At 60.6% G+C, this 18,887-nt stretch overlaps 3 protein-coding genes across 3 annotated transcripts in view; 1 reads left to right on the top strand and 2 right to left on the bottom strand.

Moving 5' to 3' along the window:
• Window positions 1–2,969: 2,969 nt before the first annotated feature.
• Window positions 2,970–8,673, bottom strand: TRPV4 (transient receptor potential cation channel subfamily V member 4). Its single transcript, XM_034068286.1, has 15 exons — window positions 8,272–8,673; window positions 7,304–7,476; window positions 7,044–7,196; window positions 6,640–6,780; window positions 6,257–6,555; window positions 5,653–5,832; window positions 5,419–5,577; window positions 5,198–5,290; window positions 4,951–5,024; window positions 4,713–4,878; window positions 4,494–4,560; window positions 3,946–4,262; window positions 3,681–3,808; window positions 3,376–3,497; window positions 2,970–3,262 (listed from the first exon to the last, which is right to left on the bottom strand). The coding sequence occupies exons 1-15, from the start codon at window positions 8,643–8,645 to the stop codon at window positions 3,120–3,122; spliced, it is 2,589 nt and encodes an 862-aa protein (XP_033924177.1). The 5' UTR covers window positions 8,646–8,673; the 3' UTR covers window positions 2,970–3,119.
• A 2,547-nt stretch (window positions 8,674–11,220) lies between these two features.
• GLTP (glycolipid transfer protein) lies at window positions 11,221–13,980 on the bottom strand. Its single transcript, XM_034068659.1, has 5 exons — window positions 13,810–13,980; window positions 13,001–13,062; window positions 12,682–12,815; window positions 12,318–12,468; window positions 11,221–12,007 (listed from the first exon to the last, which is right to left on the bottom strand). Exons 1-5 carry the CDS (start codon window positions 13,910–13,912, stop codon window positions 11,825–11,827), a joined length of 633 nt encoding a protein of 210 aa, XP_033924550.1. The 5' UTR covers window positions 13,913–13,980; the 3' UTR covers window positions 11,221–11,824.
• Window positions 13,981–14,709: 729 nt separating this feature from the next.
• Window positions 14,710–18,887, top strand: part of TCHP (trichoplein keratin filament binding) — a 5,579-nt gene continuing 1,401 nt past the window's right edge. The window contains exons 1-10 of the mRNA XM_034068143.1: window positions 14,710–15,176; window positions 15,437–15,632; window positions 15,730–15,783; window positions 15,942–16,010; window positions 16,823–16,996; window positions 17,185–17,297; window positions 17,466–17,532; window positions 17,827–17,999; window positions 18,409–18,490; window positions 18,702–18,887. Of these exons, the coding sequence (XP_033924034.1) occupies window positions 15,013–15,176; window positions 15,437–15,632; window positions 15,730–15,783; window positions 15,942–16,010; window positions 16,823–16,996; window positions 17,185–17,297; window positions 17,466–17,532; window positions 17,827–17,999; window positions 18,409–18,490; window positions 18,702–18,887 (1,278 nt within the window). The 5' untranslated portion in view covers window positions 14,710–15,012. The remainder of the gene's footprint in view (window positions 15,177–15,436; window positions 15,633–15,729; window positions 15,784–15,941; window positions 16,011–16,822; window positions 16,997–17,184; window positions 17,298–17,465; window positions 17,533–17,826; window positions 18,000–18,408; window positions 18,491–18,701) is intronic.

Here is an 18,887-nt window from a genome sequence, read left to right as displayed (position 1 = left end):
GGGGTACCAAAGGGGGGAATCAAACAGAGGTGCAAGGAGCCTCACCGGCAGCCCGAGGAACCTTGTACCGATACCCTCGGAGCAGGGATTCATCAGCGCTGCCTCCATCCTGCTGCCCACATCACCGTAAATGGGGGCTGGAGGATGGTGTGATCCATCCTGCAGGTCCCCACATCGTTACCTTTCATCGAGGGGGGGTTACTGTTAGCAGGTTAATTCCCCCCTCCCACAGCTCCCTCTTGGAGGAGGGTTTCGCTGTGCACTGGAACACTGCACGTGTCTCATGCACAATAAATGGGTGGCTCCTTGGTCTGCTTCAATCCAGGACTGCCACAGGTGAGTCCATGGGGACCAGAAATGGACAGAGATGGGGCAGGGATGCATGAGTGCATCCTAGCACCCAGGGAGAAGCCACCACCACCTGTAACCCCCGGAAGCCATTCCTGATGGCAAATGATGCCCTTTTTCAATGATTTCTGATTGAAATGATGCCATTTCTGGCCTGCAAACACCTTCCTATTAAATAACACTGATTTCCAAGGCAGGTGGGGAGGAGGCAGGCATTAAGTGGAGCAGCCACCTTTGCTGTTTGAGCATGAGGAGCAGAGCCAGGCGGTATGAGCTGCTCAGCTGCAGGACTTGAACCAGCACATCCCTCACCGTGATCGATTCCAGCTTCACAAATTGAGCTTCGGATTCACCTGAAAATGAATTTGCTTCCATGCTCCACATTCCTGGTGTCAGGAGCTCTGCTCTTCCCTGTGCTGGCAGGGAGGGGTGGGAGGGGGCAGTGCCCCAGCATCACCAGGACCCCCAGTCCTGAGGGGGGGCCCTTCCTTCCTAAATCACAGGATCCTATAATGGTTTGGGTTGGAAGGGACCTTAAAGCTCCTCCAGCTCCAACCCCTGCCACAGGCAAGGACACCTTCCACTGGAGCAGCTGCTCCAAGCCCCTGTGTCCAACCTGGCCTTGAGCACTGCCAGGGATGGGGCAGCCACAGCTTCTCTGGGCACCCTGTGCCAGCGCCTCAGCACCCTCCCAGGGAACAGCTTCTGCCTAAGAGCTCAGCTCAGTCTCCCCTCTGGCAGGTTCAAGCCATTCCCCTTGGCCTGTCCCTACAGGCCCTTGTCCCAAGCCCCTCTCCAGGTTTCCTGCAGCCCCTTTAGGCACTGGAGCTGCTCTCAGGTGTCCCCTTCAGGAGCCTTCTCTTGTCCAGGCTGCCCCAGCCCAGCTCTCTCAGCCTGGCTCCAGAGCAGAGCTGCTCCAGCCCTCTCCTATGGTGGGTGTGATACAAAGACACAGGTGTGATAATGCAGGGCTGTGCAGGGGGTAAAAGTGCTAAGCACAAGCCCTGCAGCACCAAAGGTTGCTGCAGTGTCCCCATCCCCACTGAGGGGCCCAAACAGAGGGCACTGGGCACAGCCACATCCATTCTTTCTACATCCAATGGCTTTAAACCCCACTCACATCCATCTCCTTGTTGTTGGGACGCTGGAATTTCCACAGCAGGGGGGAAAATCAGTTCATTTCCAATTACATTGGAAAAAATCCCATCTCCAGCACCATAGCCTGGGGCAGCCACGGTGCAGACCCCATTGGGGCTCCCTGTGTCACCCCACACTGCCTGTCCAGGGCTGGTCATCACAAACCCACTGGCAATGGGTAAAAGCAAGTTTGTCATCTCCAAACACGAGCTGGGGGTGAAGCCGCTCAGCTCCTCATTCAGTTACACAGCGAGAGCTGGAACCTCAGCATCTCCTAAGTAGTGATAATGAAACTTCCTCATTCCCTCCCCCTGGGGAAGTACTTAAACCACAATATGAGAGATAGATGTAAATCACATTTAAATGGAGACAGTGCAGTTAGAGCTAACGGCGAGTAATCAAGTCTGAAGATGAAGTGTCCCCTTTTCTGCTGCATCATTTGCTTAGTGAGCTGGGCGGCCTCCAGAGCCCTGGCTAAGGTCTCTGCCACCATGCACTGTGCCATTGTGACCCTGGTGCCCCCCCAGACCCATCCCTCAGACCTACCCCATGGCCCAGTGCAAAAGGAAACTGTGGTGTGGCAGCTGGTTGTGAAGGGAGGTGAGCAGAAAGGGAGCATTGCAGTTAGAGGTGCGATGGGATGGGGACTGAATAAGATGAGATGGGGTAGGGTGAGATGAGATGGAGAAGATTGGGATGGGATAGGATGAGATGGGGAATGGTGGGATGAGATGGGGTAGAGTGGGATAGGATGGGATGAGATGTGGTAAATCCCACCAAGGTCTCACTGTCCCTCAGGAGCTCACCTGAACCTGCTGAGTATCACCAGCCTCCATCCCCATCCCCTGCCCAGCAGCAGCATCACCCTGCACACCCGCACCCCATGGGCTGCTCCGCACCCGAGGACGGGACGAGGAGGAGGAGATGGGTGCCCAGCTCAACGCAGACCCTCGGTTTGTGCCCCCCCCAGCCCGGAGCTGCCCGGCGGGGTGAGCATTGCGCGGTGTGTGCTGCCCTCCGGTGGACAAAGTCGGGCAGTGCAACTCAGCCCTGCGCCATATCCGTTCCCTAGCTGTGTACTGCAGCCATGCACCATCCCCGTGTCCCACAGCCATCCCACACACCCCTCCAGCTGAATGTGGTGCTGACAGGGCCAGGATCTCCCTTCCGGGCAGAGCAGCCAAGCCGGGATGGCAACACCGGCTGCTGCAGCCATCCATGATCCCCTGGTTCTCGGTACAGCCCTGCCTGCGGTGCCATCGAGGCTGGCAGCAGGGAGCTCAGTGCATTGGGTGGCTTCAATGGCACATGCTGGGGAGCAGCAGGCTCCTGCCCGCAGCGGGTCCCTGGGTGCCGGGAGGAGCAGCGGGGGCAGCTCAGTCTTTATTACTAATAAATAATCATATAAATCTTGTGCAAAACCCTGTGCCAAAAACCATGGGGGTGAAGGGTCCCCTGCCCATGGCAGCGGTTTCCAGCATGGCACAGCCAACGGCGCTGGGGTGGCAAAGCACAGCGGTGACACTGGAGCTCCCCCAGCACCCCCGGAGCAGGGCCAGGACCCCCCATCCGGGCTGGGCACCAGCACGAATCCCTGAGGAGCAGACAAGCACCATCCAGCCCGGTCCATGGTGCTAGAGCGGGGACCCTGAGGCCTGGCCGTGCCGCCGCTCCCTCGCCTCTGCTGTCCCCATTGTCCCCAATGGCACCACCACCTCCTCGGGCTGGCAGCTCTTGTTGAGCTCCACCACGCGCGGCACCACCGTGGACCAACGATCTGCAAAGGAGATGGGGATGTGATGGCAGAGCCCGGAGCCAAAGCAAATGGGGCCTGGGGCTCATAAGAGGCTGGAAGCAGCATCCCAAGGGATGCTCCCAGCCCATGCTCACCTCTCCGCAGCCGGCCCACGGTGTGGGAGAAGCCATAGTACTGGTACGTGTCACTCTTGCCTGGATCCTCGCTAATGATGCCCAGGTTCTGGTTCCAGTGGGACCAGTTCACCTCATCCACCCTGTGGGAAGGTCACAGCCAGAGGGGCTGCAAATCCTGCATCCCTGACCCATCCCACCAGCAGCCTGGGTGCAGGTTAGTACCAACTGCCCAGCAAACACAGACACATCCCCAGCACCCCAAAACGCCACTGGCTGCAGGGGCAGAAGCTTGGTTGCTCCTGGTCCCCATCTCCTGCCTTTACCTGAAGCACCAGCGGCGGTCGGGTGTCCCATCCGTGCACTTCCCCACCGTGACCATCTCTCCCGAGCGGAAAGCTTTCCGCAGGAACACCGGGAAGGAGCGCTCGATGTCCAGGATGGTGGTAGCCCACTGCCAGCAACACCAGGGACCCCGCAGCCACATGAGGATGGATGCATGGGAGCCCCTCGCCCAGGCACTGCTGCTCTGATGGAGCTTGGGGAGCTGCAGTGGTGCAGCCCCTTTGCCCAGCAGCTCTGAGGTGGTACCTGCAGCTTCCAGATGTGCTTGCTCTCCTTGGAGACTTGGCCCACGGTCTCACCCATGAGGGCGATGAGCATGTTGAGGAGGAGCACGAAGGTGAGGATGATGTAGGTGACAAGGAGGATGATGAAGACGCCAGGGTACTTGGCACTCTCGAGCATCTCCAGGTCACCCATGCCGATGGTGAGCTTGAAGAGGTCGAGCAGGAAGGTGCTGAAGGTTTGGCTGTCGCGGCACGAGGGGTAGGTGGGCACCGTGCAGTTGGACTGGTCCTCGCTGCAGGCCTCGCTGCTGGGACATGGGTTGAGGAGGGACACCAGGGCTGGGGGGGAAGCAATAGGGATGGTGAGTCCATGGGGACAGCAGCAAGGACGGGGTCCACAATGGGGTCCCACACTGGCTGAGCCTCTCTCCAGCACAGGAGGAGGAACAGGCTGAGCCCACAGACAGGTAGGATGGAGCAGGGGCTCCACAGAGCCCTGCCTGGTCAAGCTGTGCTCTGCCAAAGGGCTCGTCCTTACCCTGAGCCCCAGCTCACCAGGCAGGCACCCACCTGATGCGTATCCGATCATGAAGAGCAAATAGACCAGGAGGAAGCGGAAAAGGTCTTTGAAGAGGATCTGCAAGTGATGGAGGGAGGGGGGAGATGTGTGGCACCATTGACAGCCCATGCAGCATGGGTGGCCAGGCTGAGAGCCACAAGGACCCCTCAAGAAAGCAAGGAGGAGACTCCCTTTGATCCACAGGGAGAACACCCCAGACCCCACCAGACCTTCTGGATCATGATGCTATAGGTCCCCGTCAGCTTGAGCCCCCGGGTGAAGTACAGCGCATTCATCCAGCCCAGCACCAGCGCAAAGACCATGACAGCCAAGTACGCCTCGATGCCCCCCAGGTACAGCCCCGCTGTGACGATCACCAGCACCGAGTAGATGAAGCTGGAGGAGAAGCAGGATCAGACCCTGCACTGACAGGTACTGCCCTGTGCAAGCCCAGGGGTACCCACGTACTAGAGCAGCTGGAAGGAGCCATCTATGAAGAAGGAGTTCACACCTGGGCACTTCTTCATGAAGAGATCTTTGACCTGGGGAGAGAGGGAGAGGTTGGAGGGGCCAGGGGGAGCAAACCCCTGCTTGGCAGGGCCCTGGTGTCCAGGGGGGCATCACAGTGGGGGCTGATGCCTTGGGACACGGGGCTGTGGCCCTCAAGTTGCTCCTTGCATGGAGACCACAAGGGCTCGGCCATCACGGCACTGACGTTAGTGAAGAAGAAGAGGATGCCGGTGAGAAGGGTGATGATCTCCCCGGCCAGACGCAGGTAGTCCACGGTGCTGGTGTATGGGTAGGGAGGCTGTGGGAGAGCACAGAGCAGAGCTGCTTCACCCTAACAGTGCAGGATGCTGGGGACAGACACCCAGCAAACCCCCCTGCCAGGAGGTGCCGGCCCATGGGGCTGAGCCCCAGTGCTGTGGCACTCACAGGGCCTTCCATGGGGCGGTAGTAGGCGACGAGGGTGAAGATGACCATGGCGCAGAGGTAGGAGACCACGCTGATGTAGAAGGACACGGCCCCAAACTTGCGCCACTTGTCCCTCAGCAGCTCATTGATGGGCTCCACAGCCAGCATCTCATGGCGGTTCTGCTGGCACAGGGATGCTGTCAGCCAGGACACAGCCCCACGGTCCCCCCTGGTCCTCCCCCCAGCCCTGCACACCTCGATCTTGCTGTTGTAGACGAGGATCTCCAGCACCGACACCTCCTCCCCACACGTGTCCAGCGAGGAGAGGTCATACAGGGAGGAGTAGACGGGGCCATAAGCCCAGTCCTTGAACTTCCTTGAGAGATGCCGCGCGTCCTCGTCCGTGATCTCCCGACGGATGATGTGCTGGAAGATCTGATGGAGGGAGGACCATTCACCATGGGCAGACCTGTGCCTGGCCCCTGCTGCTCGGGGCACCCCGCTTGTCCTCCCATCCCACCCCAGGCACATCCCCTGCTATCACCAGGCATCCCAACCCACCCCAGCGGGTCCAGGGTGCTCCTGGGTGCATGGCCACCATCACAGCAGGCAGCCCATGGGGATGCTCCAATGTTGGCATTTTTAGTAAAGCCTCTGCCCACACCACCGGAGCACAAGGACAAGACAGGGAGAAGGATGGGATGTGCCAAGGGCCTGGGGTTAAATAGGGAAGGGATGGAATGGAACAGGGGGTTAATTAGGATTAACAGGCTGCACATCCGGGTTTCTAACAGCACCCACAGCAGGGACACGCACTGGGTACAACAGGGCTCAGCTAAGAGGGAGGCTGTCACCGTACCCCAATCTTGCCGGTCTTGGCTGCCATCATGAGCGGGGAGAGGCCATCGTTGTTGAGCAGCGTCTCCAGGTTGGTGTCGGGGAAGAGCTTGGCGCACTTGACGAGGAGCAGGTCGTACATCTTGGTGACGAACTTGGTGTTCTCGCGGGTGTTGTCGGCGATGGCCACCAGCGCGTGCAGCACCGTGTTACCGCGGGAGTCCTGGCGCCGCAGGTCCGCCTGTTTGTGCCCGTTCTCCGTCAGGTAGTGCACGATGTGGGGCTGGTTGGTACAGGCGGCCAGCGACAGCGGCAGCTCTCCTGCAGGGATACCGCTGTTGGTGTCACCCCACACACACACACATATACCACCCCTGGGGATGCACCAGCTCCATCCCCACTCACCAAAGTAGAAGTAGCCACCCTCGTCCTTGGGCTGGAAGAAGCGGCCACGGGCCTGGGCATGCACATCGGCTCCCTTCTCCACCAGCAGCTCCACATAGTGCTTGCAGCGGCGCTCAATGGCAATGTGCAGGGCTGTCTGACCTGTGCCATGGGCACCCATCACCACCATCTGGCCCCATGGCTCCCTAAGGGGTACCCAGCCTTCGGGGTACCTGCTGCTCCAGCCCCCTAGAGCCTCCCAGCACCTCAGAGTCCTCACTGCTCTGGTCACTAAGTCAATCCAGGCTCTCCATCCTCACCAGGGTACCCACTGCTCTAGTCCCCAACCTCCCCAGCATCCTCTATCCCCCATCCCCCTGTGTCCTCATGGCCAGGCAGGGCCCCAGCAGCCCCATGCCCCCTACCTCGGTAGTAGACATCCCTGAAGGGCGAGTTGATGAACTCCCGCATGTTGCCTGTCTTCTCAGCAATGTCGAGCAGCACTGGGATGGTGTCATTCCTGCCGCCGCTCAGGTTGAGCAGCGCCTTGGGCAGGCAGGTCTTCCCCGTGGAGGGCTCTGCGAGCAGAGAGTGCTGAGAGCCCAGCACATGGGGGTGCCCAGACCCACAGCCCTGGCTGAATCCCAGGGAACCATCACCCACCATGGGGGGGCCAGGTCCTCACCTCGAAACTCCTCATCTGTGAGGCGCTTCTTGTGTGTGAGGAGGAAGGAGAGGAGCCCGTCCAGGCCGGCCGGGGACCCCCGGGAGACGATGTCAAAGAGGATGGGTCTGTTGAACACCTTGAGGACGGGGGGCGGGTTGGGAGCCGGACCCTTCACACCAGGCGCTTGCTTCCTGTGGGAGAAGAGCCAGCGCTGGGAATTGGAGCCACTGCCTCAGTTTCCTGCTTGTGCAAAGAGCCTGAGGATGCTCCGCGGTGGGGAAGGGCGTGGGGAGCAGGGGGTGACCTCCCCACCCACATCATACCAGTGCTCCCAGCATGCCACCTCCAAGCATCACCCATGGGGACTGGTGGGGACTTTGCCAGCTCCCTTCTGGAGCTGCATTCTGGGCCCCAGCCGTGACCGGACACGGGTTTGGCCTCCCTCCAGTGCCACAGGCAAAGCCAGACCGGTTGGAGCAGTCGGCAGCAGCGGGACAGGCTGGGGACAACCGGCGATCACCAGGAACGGGGACAGGACATGGAGCATCCCTCCCCTCCATCCACCTCCACCGCTGCCCCATCCCGGCTGCCCCCGCCCCAGGTGCCCGGCACAGAGGGGTCATTGTGCGCCCGGCCGCGGGCGCCCCCCCCCCGGCTCCGGTTTCCTGGCGTGGGGAGGGCGGAGGCTCTCCTGAAAAGCGCTTTCATGCCCGGAGCCAGACGGCCGCTCGGGCCGGGAGCGGCGGAGCGCACAGAGCCTCTTTCACGGGGCCGCTGAGGGGGAAGCGGAGCCAAGGCTGCCGGCACCGCAGCACCGGGAGCTGCTCCCTGCCCACAGCACCCCTCAAAGAGCCATGGGGGGACCCGTCCCCGTCCACAGCCGATGGGGATCCCCGTACCCCCATGTATCGTACCCCCCACGGGCATCGAACCCCCTATGCTGCCCCCCCCGCCGGCACCGGGCGCACCAGCACCCCCGTACTCACTCCACGACCCTCCTGCGCCAGCGCTTGTTCTCGCTGGGGTGGTGGCGGTAGGTGCCGTAGTCGAACAGGGAGTCCATGGGGGCTTTCTTGGGCGCGGGGACCACGGAGGACTCGTAGATAGTGGCCTCCAGCAGCTCCATGGGCTTCGGGGCACCCTTGCGGAAGGCTCCGTGGAATTTCATGCGGAGGTTTTGCTTCCCATCCCCGGCGCCCGGGGGACCCCGCGCTGCCTCCGGGGGGGACGGGGTGTCCTCGCTCTCGAACAGGTTGGCCAGGGAGGACAGTGGGAAGGAATCGTTCTGGAGGGACCCATCATCTCCTGGGCCCTCCCCAGCATCACCAGCGGTGCGCAGTGGGTCCTCGGTGTCTGCCATGCTGCAGGGATGGATGTGACCCGTACAAGAGCAGGAGACCTGGCAGAGGAAAACACAGCATCACCCCCAAATCCTCTGTATGCCCATCCCCTCCCTGCGCTGCCCAGCCCCATAGCGGGAGTGGGTCCCACACGGACCCTGCGGCACTTGGGGTGTCCCAGCTGCTCCCCTCGGCACCCACGGCAGTGGGGACCCCTCGCTGGCCGCGGTGCTGCCTGCTTCAAAGCGCAGTCCGAATGGGCAAGGGCGAGCCCGGCCTCGCTGCCTCTCCCCGCTGCGGTCGGCTTGGGTGCAGCCCAGGACAGGGCACAGAGCAGACCCTGTGCTCCCGTGTGCCGCCCAGGGAAAGAAAACATTCCTGGGATACACCCCGCGCCTTGGGAAGCGCCCAGAGGTAACGGGAAGCTGCCACCGCAGCAGGGATGGGGCTGGTCCATGAGCGCTGGGGGGGCCTGGACAGACACGGCACGGGGGGGTCAGAGCCCGTTGGATCGCGGGAGCCGCGGTTAGGGCAAGAAACCAGGGGTTTGGGTTGCCCAGAGAGGAGCGGGGCTGCAGCAGAGGCACGATCCCAGTGCGGGCAGCAAAGCTGCACCGCGGCAGGCACTGCCCTGCCCTGCACTGTCACAGGGCACACGAGGGACCCAGGCTCTCCCCCAGCCCCGTGTTCCACCCACAGATCAGCAGCGCCGAGGCTGAGCTCAGCTCCAGCCCCTGAGGAGCTGAACCCTCCCCCGGGTCCCGGGACAGAAAAAGCAGCCTGGAAACGTGTCATTTGCTGCCCGAGGAGCCACAAGGACAGGCTGGGCCCTGCTGCGGCGGGCGCGGAGCTCTGCTGCATAACGGGCCTCTAATCAGGCAGCGGGTCCCACAGCCGCCCATGGCTGCCCCAGGATGCTGCCAGGGACACGGGAATGAGGGCTGCAAACAGCCCGGCATCCCTGCGGGAATGGGGGGATGCGGTTCCCTCCTCTCTGCCACCATGGGGCACCCAAAGGGGATGGTGTAGCCCCAAGATACACAGGACAAGCCACAGATCGGACGTGGTTTCTCTGCCGACTTTCCTCCCATCACCATCTCTGCAAGACATTCCACAGGCACCTGCCAAAGCCCACAGGTCCCACAGCCCGACCCCGAGCACACACTGCCCCTTGCACTGCCAGTGTGTCCTTGGACAACAGAGAAGAGGGAATTGCCAAGCCAACCCTCAGACTGTGCACGGGCATGGAGTGCCTGACCCTTCTAGCCTCAGCAGTCCCAGCATGGCTTTAGGGAAAAGCCCAGACTGACACAGCTCCAGAACCCAGGGAGTCACCGGCACAGGACACTGTTCCCTATTGGAAGCAGATAAGGACATCAGTGGCAGGAGCAGTGGGGATGCTGATGCTGATGGGGACATGGGGCAGAAGCTGGGGGACAAGTGAAGGGGTTGGTGGGGCCGGGAGCCGGTGCTGCCAGCAGTGACCAAGGGCAGGAAGCCTGGCTCGGAAATGGGCTCTTGAGGCAGTGCCGTCACCCGGGCACTCCCGGGACCCCGCTGCCAGGAAAGGTGCCGTCAATGGGGTTTCATTTGGCTCGGTCGTTATTTGGGTTTGCAGCTTTCAGACTCCCTCACCCCATGGAACAAATGAGTCAAGGCGCAGCTCACCCTGTGCCCTGAATCCAACACAAACCCTCCTGCCCCATGCCCCACGTGCGCTCCCACCTCTCCCCAAGTCACCTTCCAGTATCCCCAGTTGGTCCCTGCTCCAGCCCACCATGGGGGCAGGGACACTGGGATGTGCAGGGATCTGCCCAGGGCGGGCGCAGGGAGGATGCCCCTGTGCTGGGACCGCATCGTGTGGACACCGGTGCCGCCGGGAGCGCTCACCCAGAGGGACACAACCACCTTCCAAAGGGAACGGCACCGAGGGGCTGCACTCACCTGGGCGGTCCAGCCCGTGCGTGTCGGAGCTGCGGGGACCCCCCGAGGGAGCCCCAACTGATCGGGACCCCCATGGAGCCCTGCCCATGGAGCCCCCATGGGGCTGCATCCGCCGACCTTGCCCAGCTCAGCCCGCAGCTCCCTCCTGGCCCTGAGGCTCCATCCTGCCCCGCACCGTGTCCTGCCCCGGGGCTCCATCTTTATGAGGTCCCCATGTCCTGCTCCTGGGCTCCATCCTGCCCCGGTCCCATGCCCTGACCTCGTCCCGTGTCCTGCCCCCGGGCCCCTCTCCTCGTCCGCCCCCCGCTGGTGCCGCCCGTACCGGTTACCGCGGGTCCCCCTCCGCTCCCGGCCCGCACCGCTCCGGGTCCCGCAGGCTCCGGCGCCGCTGAGTCGCCGCGGGGCCTGTCCCGGAGAGCGGCTCCTCCCCGGCCCCTGCTCCCGCCCGCGGGAGCGGATCCGCCTCCACCCAGCCCCGGGCACCGGCCCGGAGCAGCCCCGGGACAGCCCCAAACCCCCCCCCGCCCCGGAACAACGTCCCTGAAACAGCCCCACATGGAGCAGCCCCAAAAAGCCTCCCACAAACAGCGCTCCCCCTACAACACCCTCCTCAAACACCCCCCATGAGCACCCCCAAACATCCACCCAGGCTGAGGTTACCGTCAGTGTTTATTAACAATCACATCCCGTCGGCAGCACCGTGAGGCTGTCAGTGAATAAGGCAACGTGTGCTCCCACAGACACCGCGTGGGGCTGCAATCCTGGCTTCAGCCACCGGCAGAGGGGCCTCGCTCCATGCAGGCGCTGGAGGAGTTGGGATTCCCTGGGAAAGTCATCGGCTCCTGCTCCATGGGCATCATTCGGGAAGCTTCTCACATGGGTGCTGGAGCAGTTGTAGTCCAATAGTATTGGTAGGAGTCCAAGAGGATCAGGGCAGAGCCAAGGCAGCTCCATTGGGATGCAGCCGCCAGCCACGCTTCATTCCCTGCACCATAATAGGTGTGAACCCAGAGGATGGGATTAGAAACACTTGGTCTTCCCTCTTTAGTACAAAAACTTGGGGAATCCTGTGATGACAACTGATTTATTGCCATATCCTGACTAAAAAACTCATTATTCTGTTTAGAAAACAGGTTATCCACTGCAGATCCAGACACGAATCAAAGTCACCTGCCAGGCAGGAGCCGCCCCAGTGAGTAAACCACAAGTAGCACCCGTCACACCTTACTACAGCCCTGCCAGGGCCCTGCGAGCCTCAGGCTTTGTAACTCAGCTCTGCATTCATCTTCGTGTACATCTCATAGATTGCATCCAGGATGGGAGTTACCCTCGAGAGGAACTGATGGATCTTCTCGATGCTTTCCTCCTCTTTGACTACTTTACCCTTCTCCAGTGCCTTCAGTAGATCTGATTTGTATGGGAGAGCGTAGACTGAGCCCTATAAAAGAGGGGAAGAAGCCGTAAGGCTCTCAAAATCCCAAAGCTAACCCTGTCCCACATGCAGGACCACAGCCTGGGTTACCCCCATACACTTCTGAGCATCCAGAGACCCCATGTGGATGCACATGGGAACAACCTTAGGGATGGTAGCTGGACCCTCAGAGAAGCAGGGATGCAGAGAGGGTCCTAGCTCAAATAGATCAACAGCTTCCCATGTTTCCAAGCCCTTATTCCCTAAAGCACATCCCTTCTTGGGGCAGATGGGCTTTAGGAAAGGCTGTTTCCTCCATGGAGATGTGAACACTCACCGTGAAGAGCTTCTGCAGCATCCAGCCATGGTATTTCTTTAGTGCAATCTCATAAGCCTTCATAGCATTCACTCGGATGAGGTTCGGATGCTCCTCATCCCGCTCACCATCAGAGATGCTCTGCAGCAGCACCAGCATGAACTTCAGGCCCCTGAGGGAAGAGCAGGGACTGTGATGGGGAAGGGGATGCTGCTTCCCAGCCTCCAGCAAGGCACCCCCTGAGCCTGGCACATCCAGATCACCCCCAGCCCCACAGCACACAGAGCTGGTGCTTGGTGTGGTCCCCACAATGCCCCAGCCAGACCCGTGCTCTTCACAGCATATGTCCCCATGTGCTGGAGCAGCTCCCAACGCCCTGAGTCACCTTTTCAACCACATCAGCGCCAGTGTTGCGCCCGTCTTGGGCCAGGCTGCTCCGTGCATCTCCTTCTCCACCTCCAGGATGTTCTGCAGCGTTTTGAACTTGGTGGGATTGGAGTCATAAACTGCACGGATTTTCTGTGGGCAGAGAAGGGGATGGATCCCGGGAGATTCCCGGATGGAGCTTGTACCAGGAACCCCGTTAATAAACACACCAATGAGCCCCAAATGGGAAGAAAAGCCCCTTCTAAACACTTCTCTGTTCCCACTGCATCTCTGCTCCACATTCACCCCTCCTGACCCCCCCCCGTGTCCATTCCTACCTTGATATTTCCAGCCAGATCGGCTTTGACCGGTGAGTACACGATGGGAGTGCCCAAGCAATCTACAGAAGCAGGGAGGGAGGATGATCAGGCACGAGTGGACACAGGAAACAACACAAAGTCAGCTCATAAGCAACAGGTTTCACCTTAACCACAGCCAAGCACCGAGACAAGCACCGGCGACGCTGGGAGCGGCTCTTTAGCCTTCGCTCAAGGACACGGTGAGCAAGACCTTGGCCTTGGCCGTGCTGGCAACCACCGGCCCGGGATGCAGCCCCGGTGCTGCGGGCAGCACAACGGGCAGTGCCCTGCGTCCAGCGAGGCCGGCCCGGGGCAGACACACAATACCGGCTTTGTGGAGGGCAGCGAGCCAGCGTGGCATGAGGGTGCCCATGCCAACATGCGCCCACGGCCCCGGCGTGGGCTGAGGAGCGCGGCTGGGACCCACGGACCGGCCCGAGAGGAGCCTGCGGCCAGGGTGAACCGGGGGAAGGAGGCCGGGCCTGGCCCTGCCAGGGCGTGGGCCCCGGGGACCGAGGGACGTTTCCCAACGGGGCTGCCGGGCGGGTTTGACGGGTCCATGATGCAACCGCGGCCCCGCCGCGCTGCTCTCCTGGAGCCCGGGATCGGCGCCCACCGGGACCCAGCACCGGGAGTGGGAACGACCCAGAACGGGGGGACCGAGCACCGGGTCCGGCCGGCCCCAGGGGCGCTGCCCGCAGGAGGCCTCAGCCGGGCGCGGTGCGGGGCCGGTCCGGTACCGGTGCCTACCGCCGCTCCCACCCCTCCGGCGGCAGGCCTGGGCTCACCGAAGAACGGCGGCAGGTGCGCCACGGCCTCCAGGAACGGCAGCGTCTCGATCTGCTTGTCCGCGGGCAGCGGCTTGAACTCGTGCTCCAGCAGCAGCGCCATGGCCCGGCCCGCTCCGCACCGGCACCGGTACCGGCGCCCGACCCGGTAGCGCGGCGCCCCCGCGCCACGCCCCCGCCGCCCCAGCCAATGGCAGAGCACCACCCACCGGCCCGCCCGCCAATCGGAACAGGGGGGCGGGCTCTGAGGGGAGCAAAGCTCCGCCCCCTCGGTGCCCACTCACCCACTGGCCGGGGGGGGTCCCTGCTTCCCGGTCTCGGTGTCCGGCCCCGTGGGCACCGGAGGGGGCTGGGGTGACCCCCAGTTCATCCCCCCCGGCTCCGACCCTGCCTGGTCAGGGCTACACAGGCGCCTCCAGCGGAGGAAATCACAGAACCCCAGCCTGGCTTGGGTTGAAGGGACCTTAAAGCTCCTCCAGCCCCAACCCCTGCCATGGGCAGGGACCCCTTCCACTGGAGCAGCTGCTCCAAGCCCCTGTATCCAACCTGGCCTTGAGCACTGCCAGGGATGGGGCAGCCACAGCTTCTCTGGGCACCCTGTGCCAGCGCCTCAGCACCCTCACAGGGAAGAGCTTCTGCCTAAGAGCTCAGCTCAGCCTCCTCTCGGACAGGTTCAAGCCATTCCCCTCGGTCTGTCCCTACAGTTCCGGATGAAATCCCTCTCCGGCGCCCTGTGCTCGTTCCGGTCGCTGTTAATTATTTAGTGGAGATCAGTTGCTCGGAGCAGGAGGCTCAAGCAGGGCGGCAGAGAACAAAGCCCGACCCGGGGCAGCAGCGATTGATTAATATTAAACACTGCTGAGCGCTGCGAGTGTTAAACGACTCCGGGTTCCGCGCAGGCAGAGGCAGGGGACGGGGGGGATTTACCGGTGTCCTGGCTCCAAACCCGGTGTTTCCACCGGATAGTCTGGTTTAACCGGTCGTGCAGCGATACCGATCTCCGGCAGCAGCCGCACAGACCGGCCGGGCGGGGCTCGGTGCCGCAGGAACCTTGAGCCCGGAGCGTTTACAGCGCCATAAACCGGAGCTGTTCTGCCGGAGCTCGGCCCTCACAGCGAAGCGCGGCGCGGCCGGTCCCTCGTCGGCGCCCGTAGCGGCCGTAGGCGTTGCCATGGCGGCGGGCGCGCCCGTTGCGGGCGGGCGATGGCGCAGTGGGGCCGGGTGTCGGTGGAGCGCTGGGCGGCCGGGCGGGAGCGGGAGGCCCGGAGCCGGCAGCAGTGGGAGCGCACCAGCCGCAACTTCGCGCAGGCCGCAGTGTGCTGCTCCCTGCAGGCCCGCTGGAGCCAGCCCCGCGCTGCCCCGCGCAGGTACGGGACGGGGGGAGGCCGGGCCGGGGCCGGCTCTCCGGTGACACGGGGATCGGGGTTGGCCGGGCCGGGGCCGGCCGGCGCTCCGGTGACATGGGGATCGGGGCTGGCCGGTGTCGGTGCCGGCCTGCGCTCCGATGACACGGGGATCGGGGCTGGCCGGTGTCGGTGCCGGTCGGCGCTCCGGTGACACGGGGATCGGGGCTGGCCGGTGTCGGTGCCGGCCTGCGCTCCGGTGACACGGGGATCGGGGCTGGCAGCCCGGCGGCTGAGCTGCGGGACGCGGAGGAGGCGGCGGCGCGGCTGGAGCAGCGGCGGGCGCGGCTGAGGCGGCTGCTGGGCGAGGAGCGAGAGGCGCTGGCGGCCGAGCTGCGGCGGGGCCGCGGGGCGGAGCGGAGCGGGGAGCGGCAGCGGAGCGAGGAGCTGCGGGCAGGCAGCGAGGAGCGGCGGGGGAAGGTGAGCGGGGCTCCGGCTGCTCCGGGAGGGTCTGGAACCCGCCGGGGTACTTACACACCGTGTACTTACACGGTGTACAACACTCGTGTGTTGGCAGGTCGCTGAGCAGCAGCTGTACGAGCACTGGAAGAACAACGCGGAGCTCCGGGAGGTGGTGCTGGTTTCTTTTTAATATCCACTGCCTTGGAGTTATTAAATCAGTTTTTAACTCGGGGGTCATCGTATGGCCCAAGAGCTGGGCAGATGCTGGTGGTGATCCCAGGAGAGCCTCTGGCACTAATGGTGATGCCACATCTGCTGTCTTCCCAGGTGGAGTCAGACCTGCACAAGAAACACGTGATAGAGGCTTGGGGGGATCAGGTGCAGCAGGAAGCCAAGGTAGGCAGGGGGAGAGCCCTGGTGTTAATGGTCACAAGGGTGGGCTCCCAAAATGGTGAGCATGTGGAGATGTGGCACCATGTGCCTTCTGACCCCACTGGCACACAGCTTGCCTTCCTGTGCAGACATGGCTTGCCTGTGGAAGGGACAGGACTTGGCTGCTTGCTCATTTTCTCATGCCAGTGTTGAACTAAATCATGATTGAGGTCACCACACTTGTCCCCTTAGTGATGGGCTGTTCCTGTGCTGCAGAACAGGAGCTGCTGTCAGCAAGGATGCTTTTAATGAAGAGCCATCGTTCAGTCTAATGAGTACACACCATCCATCTCCTAGGAAATCCAGTGCTACCTGCTGAGTGCTCTGATGCAGGATTCAGTGTGGTGCTCCTTGTGGTGCTCCTTTCATCAGCAGTGAGCCAGGGCAAAGTCACAGGAGCACAGTAGTTGAATGTGCACACACTAGATCTGGGAACACAGCGATTGTGATGTGAAAGAATCATAAATGTCTTCAAATACAGATTTCTGAGTTAACTACAACAGTAATCTAGGTTGTAAAAGGAAAACCTGAGTGCATTTGTGAGAGCACCCGTGCTTGGCATCAGGCCCATGCAGGGTCCTATGAAGGATGTGTACAGACTGACAAGCCTTTTCATCAGCAGACAGGTCTGCTTGGTCTCTGTGCTCATTCCTAGCGTATTTTGTTCCATCTTTTCCCAGTACCAGTCACTTGCAGGATTTGCTTTGTGGATTTCCTAAGCCAGAGGCTGTTTCTTTACTTTAGCCTAATGCCATGTTTTCTTTTGGCTTGGAAAGAGAGAAGCAACTGAGCTTGAAGAGAAAAGGCGTTACGAAAACAAGTATGAAACTGCGCGAAGGGAAGCACTGGAAAGAATGAGACAGGAGGAAGAGAAGCGGCGGCAGGAGGGGAAGAAGCAAGCAGAGATGTTGCTGCAACAAATAGAAGAACTGAAATTACAGGAGAGAGAGGTAAGCCTTAATTCCTCCTCAGGTGTGCCACTGAGCCACACATGAAATGAATGTGGAATAGTTCCTGCAGTGAGGATTTTGACTGCTGCAGCGGAGCAGGATGGGGTACACACTCGGTATGAACACTCTCTTGGGGCTGTCCTAGCTCTCCAATATACTCTTCCTTGGTTGCTTTTTAATCCTTATAGGCAACAAAGCTGAAAAAGGAACAAGAGAATTTATTAAAGCAGCAGTGGGAGCTGGAGAGCTTGGAAGAAGAAAGGAAACAAATGGAAGAGCACAGGAAGAAGAGGGAGCTTGGGTAAGAAGAAAGGGCAAATGCATTGGTGCCATTACTGCTTTTTGTTCATGTTAGCAGTAGGAGGTACCTCTGTTGGCTGTAAGTTATGTTATCCAGAAGCACCTTCCTGAGTGCTGGCATATAAAACATCAGGCTAGAGTCAGATTGGATTTTGTTTTCCTCTTTCAGTCGCTTTTTGAGGCATCAGTGCAATGCCCAGTTACAGAGACGAGCTCAGCAGATACAAGAGGAGCTGGTAAGAGAAGGGATGATCTTAAGGTCCTTTCCAACCCTAACTGTTCTATGATTTATGCTTTATAGATACCATGTGCTGGAAAACTCATTCTTTGTGTTCTATTCATGTGTTTGCCTCTGATGCTCACAGGTAATTAGTTAGGAAGCTCCTTCCAGCTCGTGAGCAGGTACTGGAGCAAAAGGATCACAGGGAAGCCAGCAGACTGAGTGTTAACACCAGTAATGGTGGAGAGCAGCCCTGCACCCAGGCTGGAAGCCTGCGGGATAGCTGTTAATCCTGTGGTTTTTCCTCAAGGAGATAGACAGGCAAATCCTCTCAGCCCTCCTTGAGAAAGAAGATGAGGAGCAGCGCCGGCAGTCAGTGCGACGGGAACGGGCTGTGGCAGATGCTGCCTGGATGAAACGTGTCATTGAGGAGCAGCTCCAGTTAGAAAAGGAAAGGGAAGCAGAGCTGCAGACTATTTTCAGGTGAGTCTCCCCACCACTGAACGTCATCTGAAGAGATGCTGTGCTGAGTGGTGTAACCAGCACAGGGAGCATCTCCTTTGCTGACAGGACAGTGTGTGCTGCCATCAAGTTTCAGTTGAAGGTTGTGTTGTGAAGACTTGTAACAGCTTCAGCTGTAACTGCCCCAGCTTTGACAGCAATGCCCTCACCTACCTGTCCCCCATGTGAAATAACATCCCTGTTAGGAGGCAGCCTTCCTCCCAAAGCCCTTCTGTGCCCAGGGCAGACTTGGGTGTCCAGGAATTCCTGCTGCAAGCCAGCATTTGCTGTACCTCTTAAAGCACAGGGTAGCTTGTCTATGCCCATAGAGTACATAGGGGTTTTCTTAACTGTAAGCAATAACTTCAGAGAGCATTCCTCTCTCTTTTAGAGAAGAAGCTAGAAAGATGTGGGAGAAGAGGGAAGAAGAATGGCAAAGAGAGAAGGCAGCCAGAGATCGCCTGATGAATGAGGTGAGGATCTTTTTGGATGAGGTCTCTCCTGGTTCCAGCTATAACCCTCCATCCTCCAGCAGGCCTCAGCCATCACTACCCAGGGCAGTTTTTCTGCTTGTCTGACTCATTTTCTCAGAACTGCCTAACCATCTGCCCTGAGCTCTCCCCAGTTCTGCTTCTAAAGCTGTCTTTTTCTTGACTGACCTCCTTTAATCCTCATTTCACAAAGGTCCTCGCAGGCAGACAGCGCCAGATCCAGGAGAAGATGGAGTTAAACAGACGAGCCCAAGAAGAGTCCATAAGGTATCGAGAGCAGCTGATTAAAGACCTTGAAAAGGCCAAAGAGCTGACTCGTCAAGAGAAGGAGCAGGAGGAGGAACTGAAGAGAGCACGGAGGCTGGAGCTGGAGGCGCAG

This window comes from Melopsittacus undulatus, chromosome 12 (genome assembly GCF_012275295.1).
Source record: "Melopsittacus undulatus isolate bMelUnd1 chromosome 12, bMelUnd1.mat.Z, whole genome shotgun sequence".
NCBI classification, from domain to species: domain Eukaryota; kingdom Metazoa; phylum Chordata; class Aves; order Psittaciformes; family Psittaculidae; genus Melopsittacus; species Melopsittacus undulatus.
This window is presented reverse-complemented; position numbering and strand designations above follow the sequence as displayed.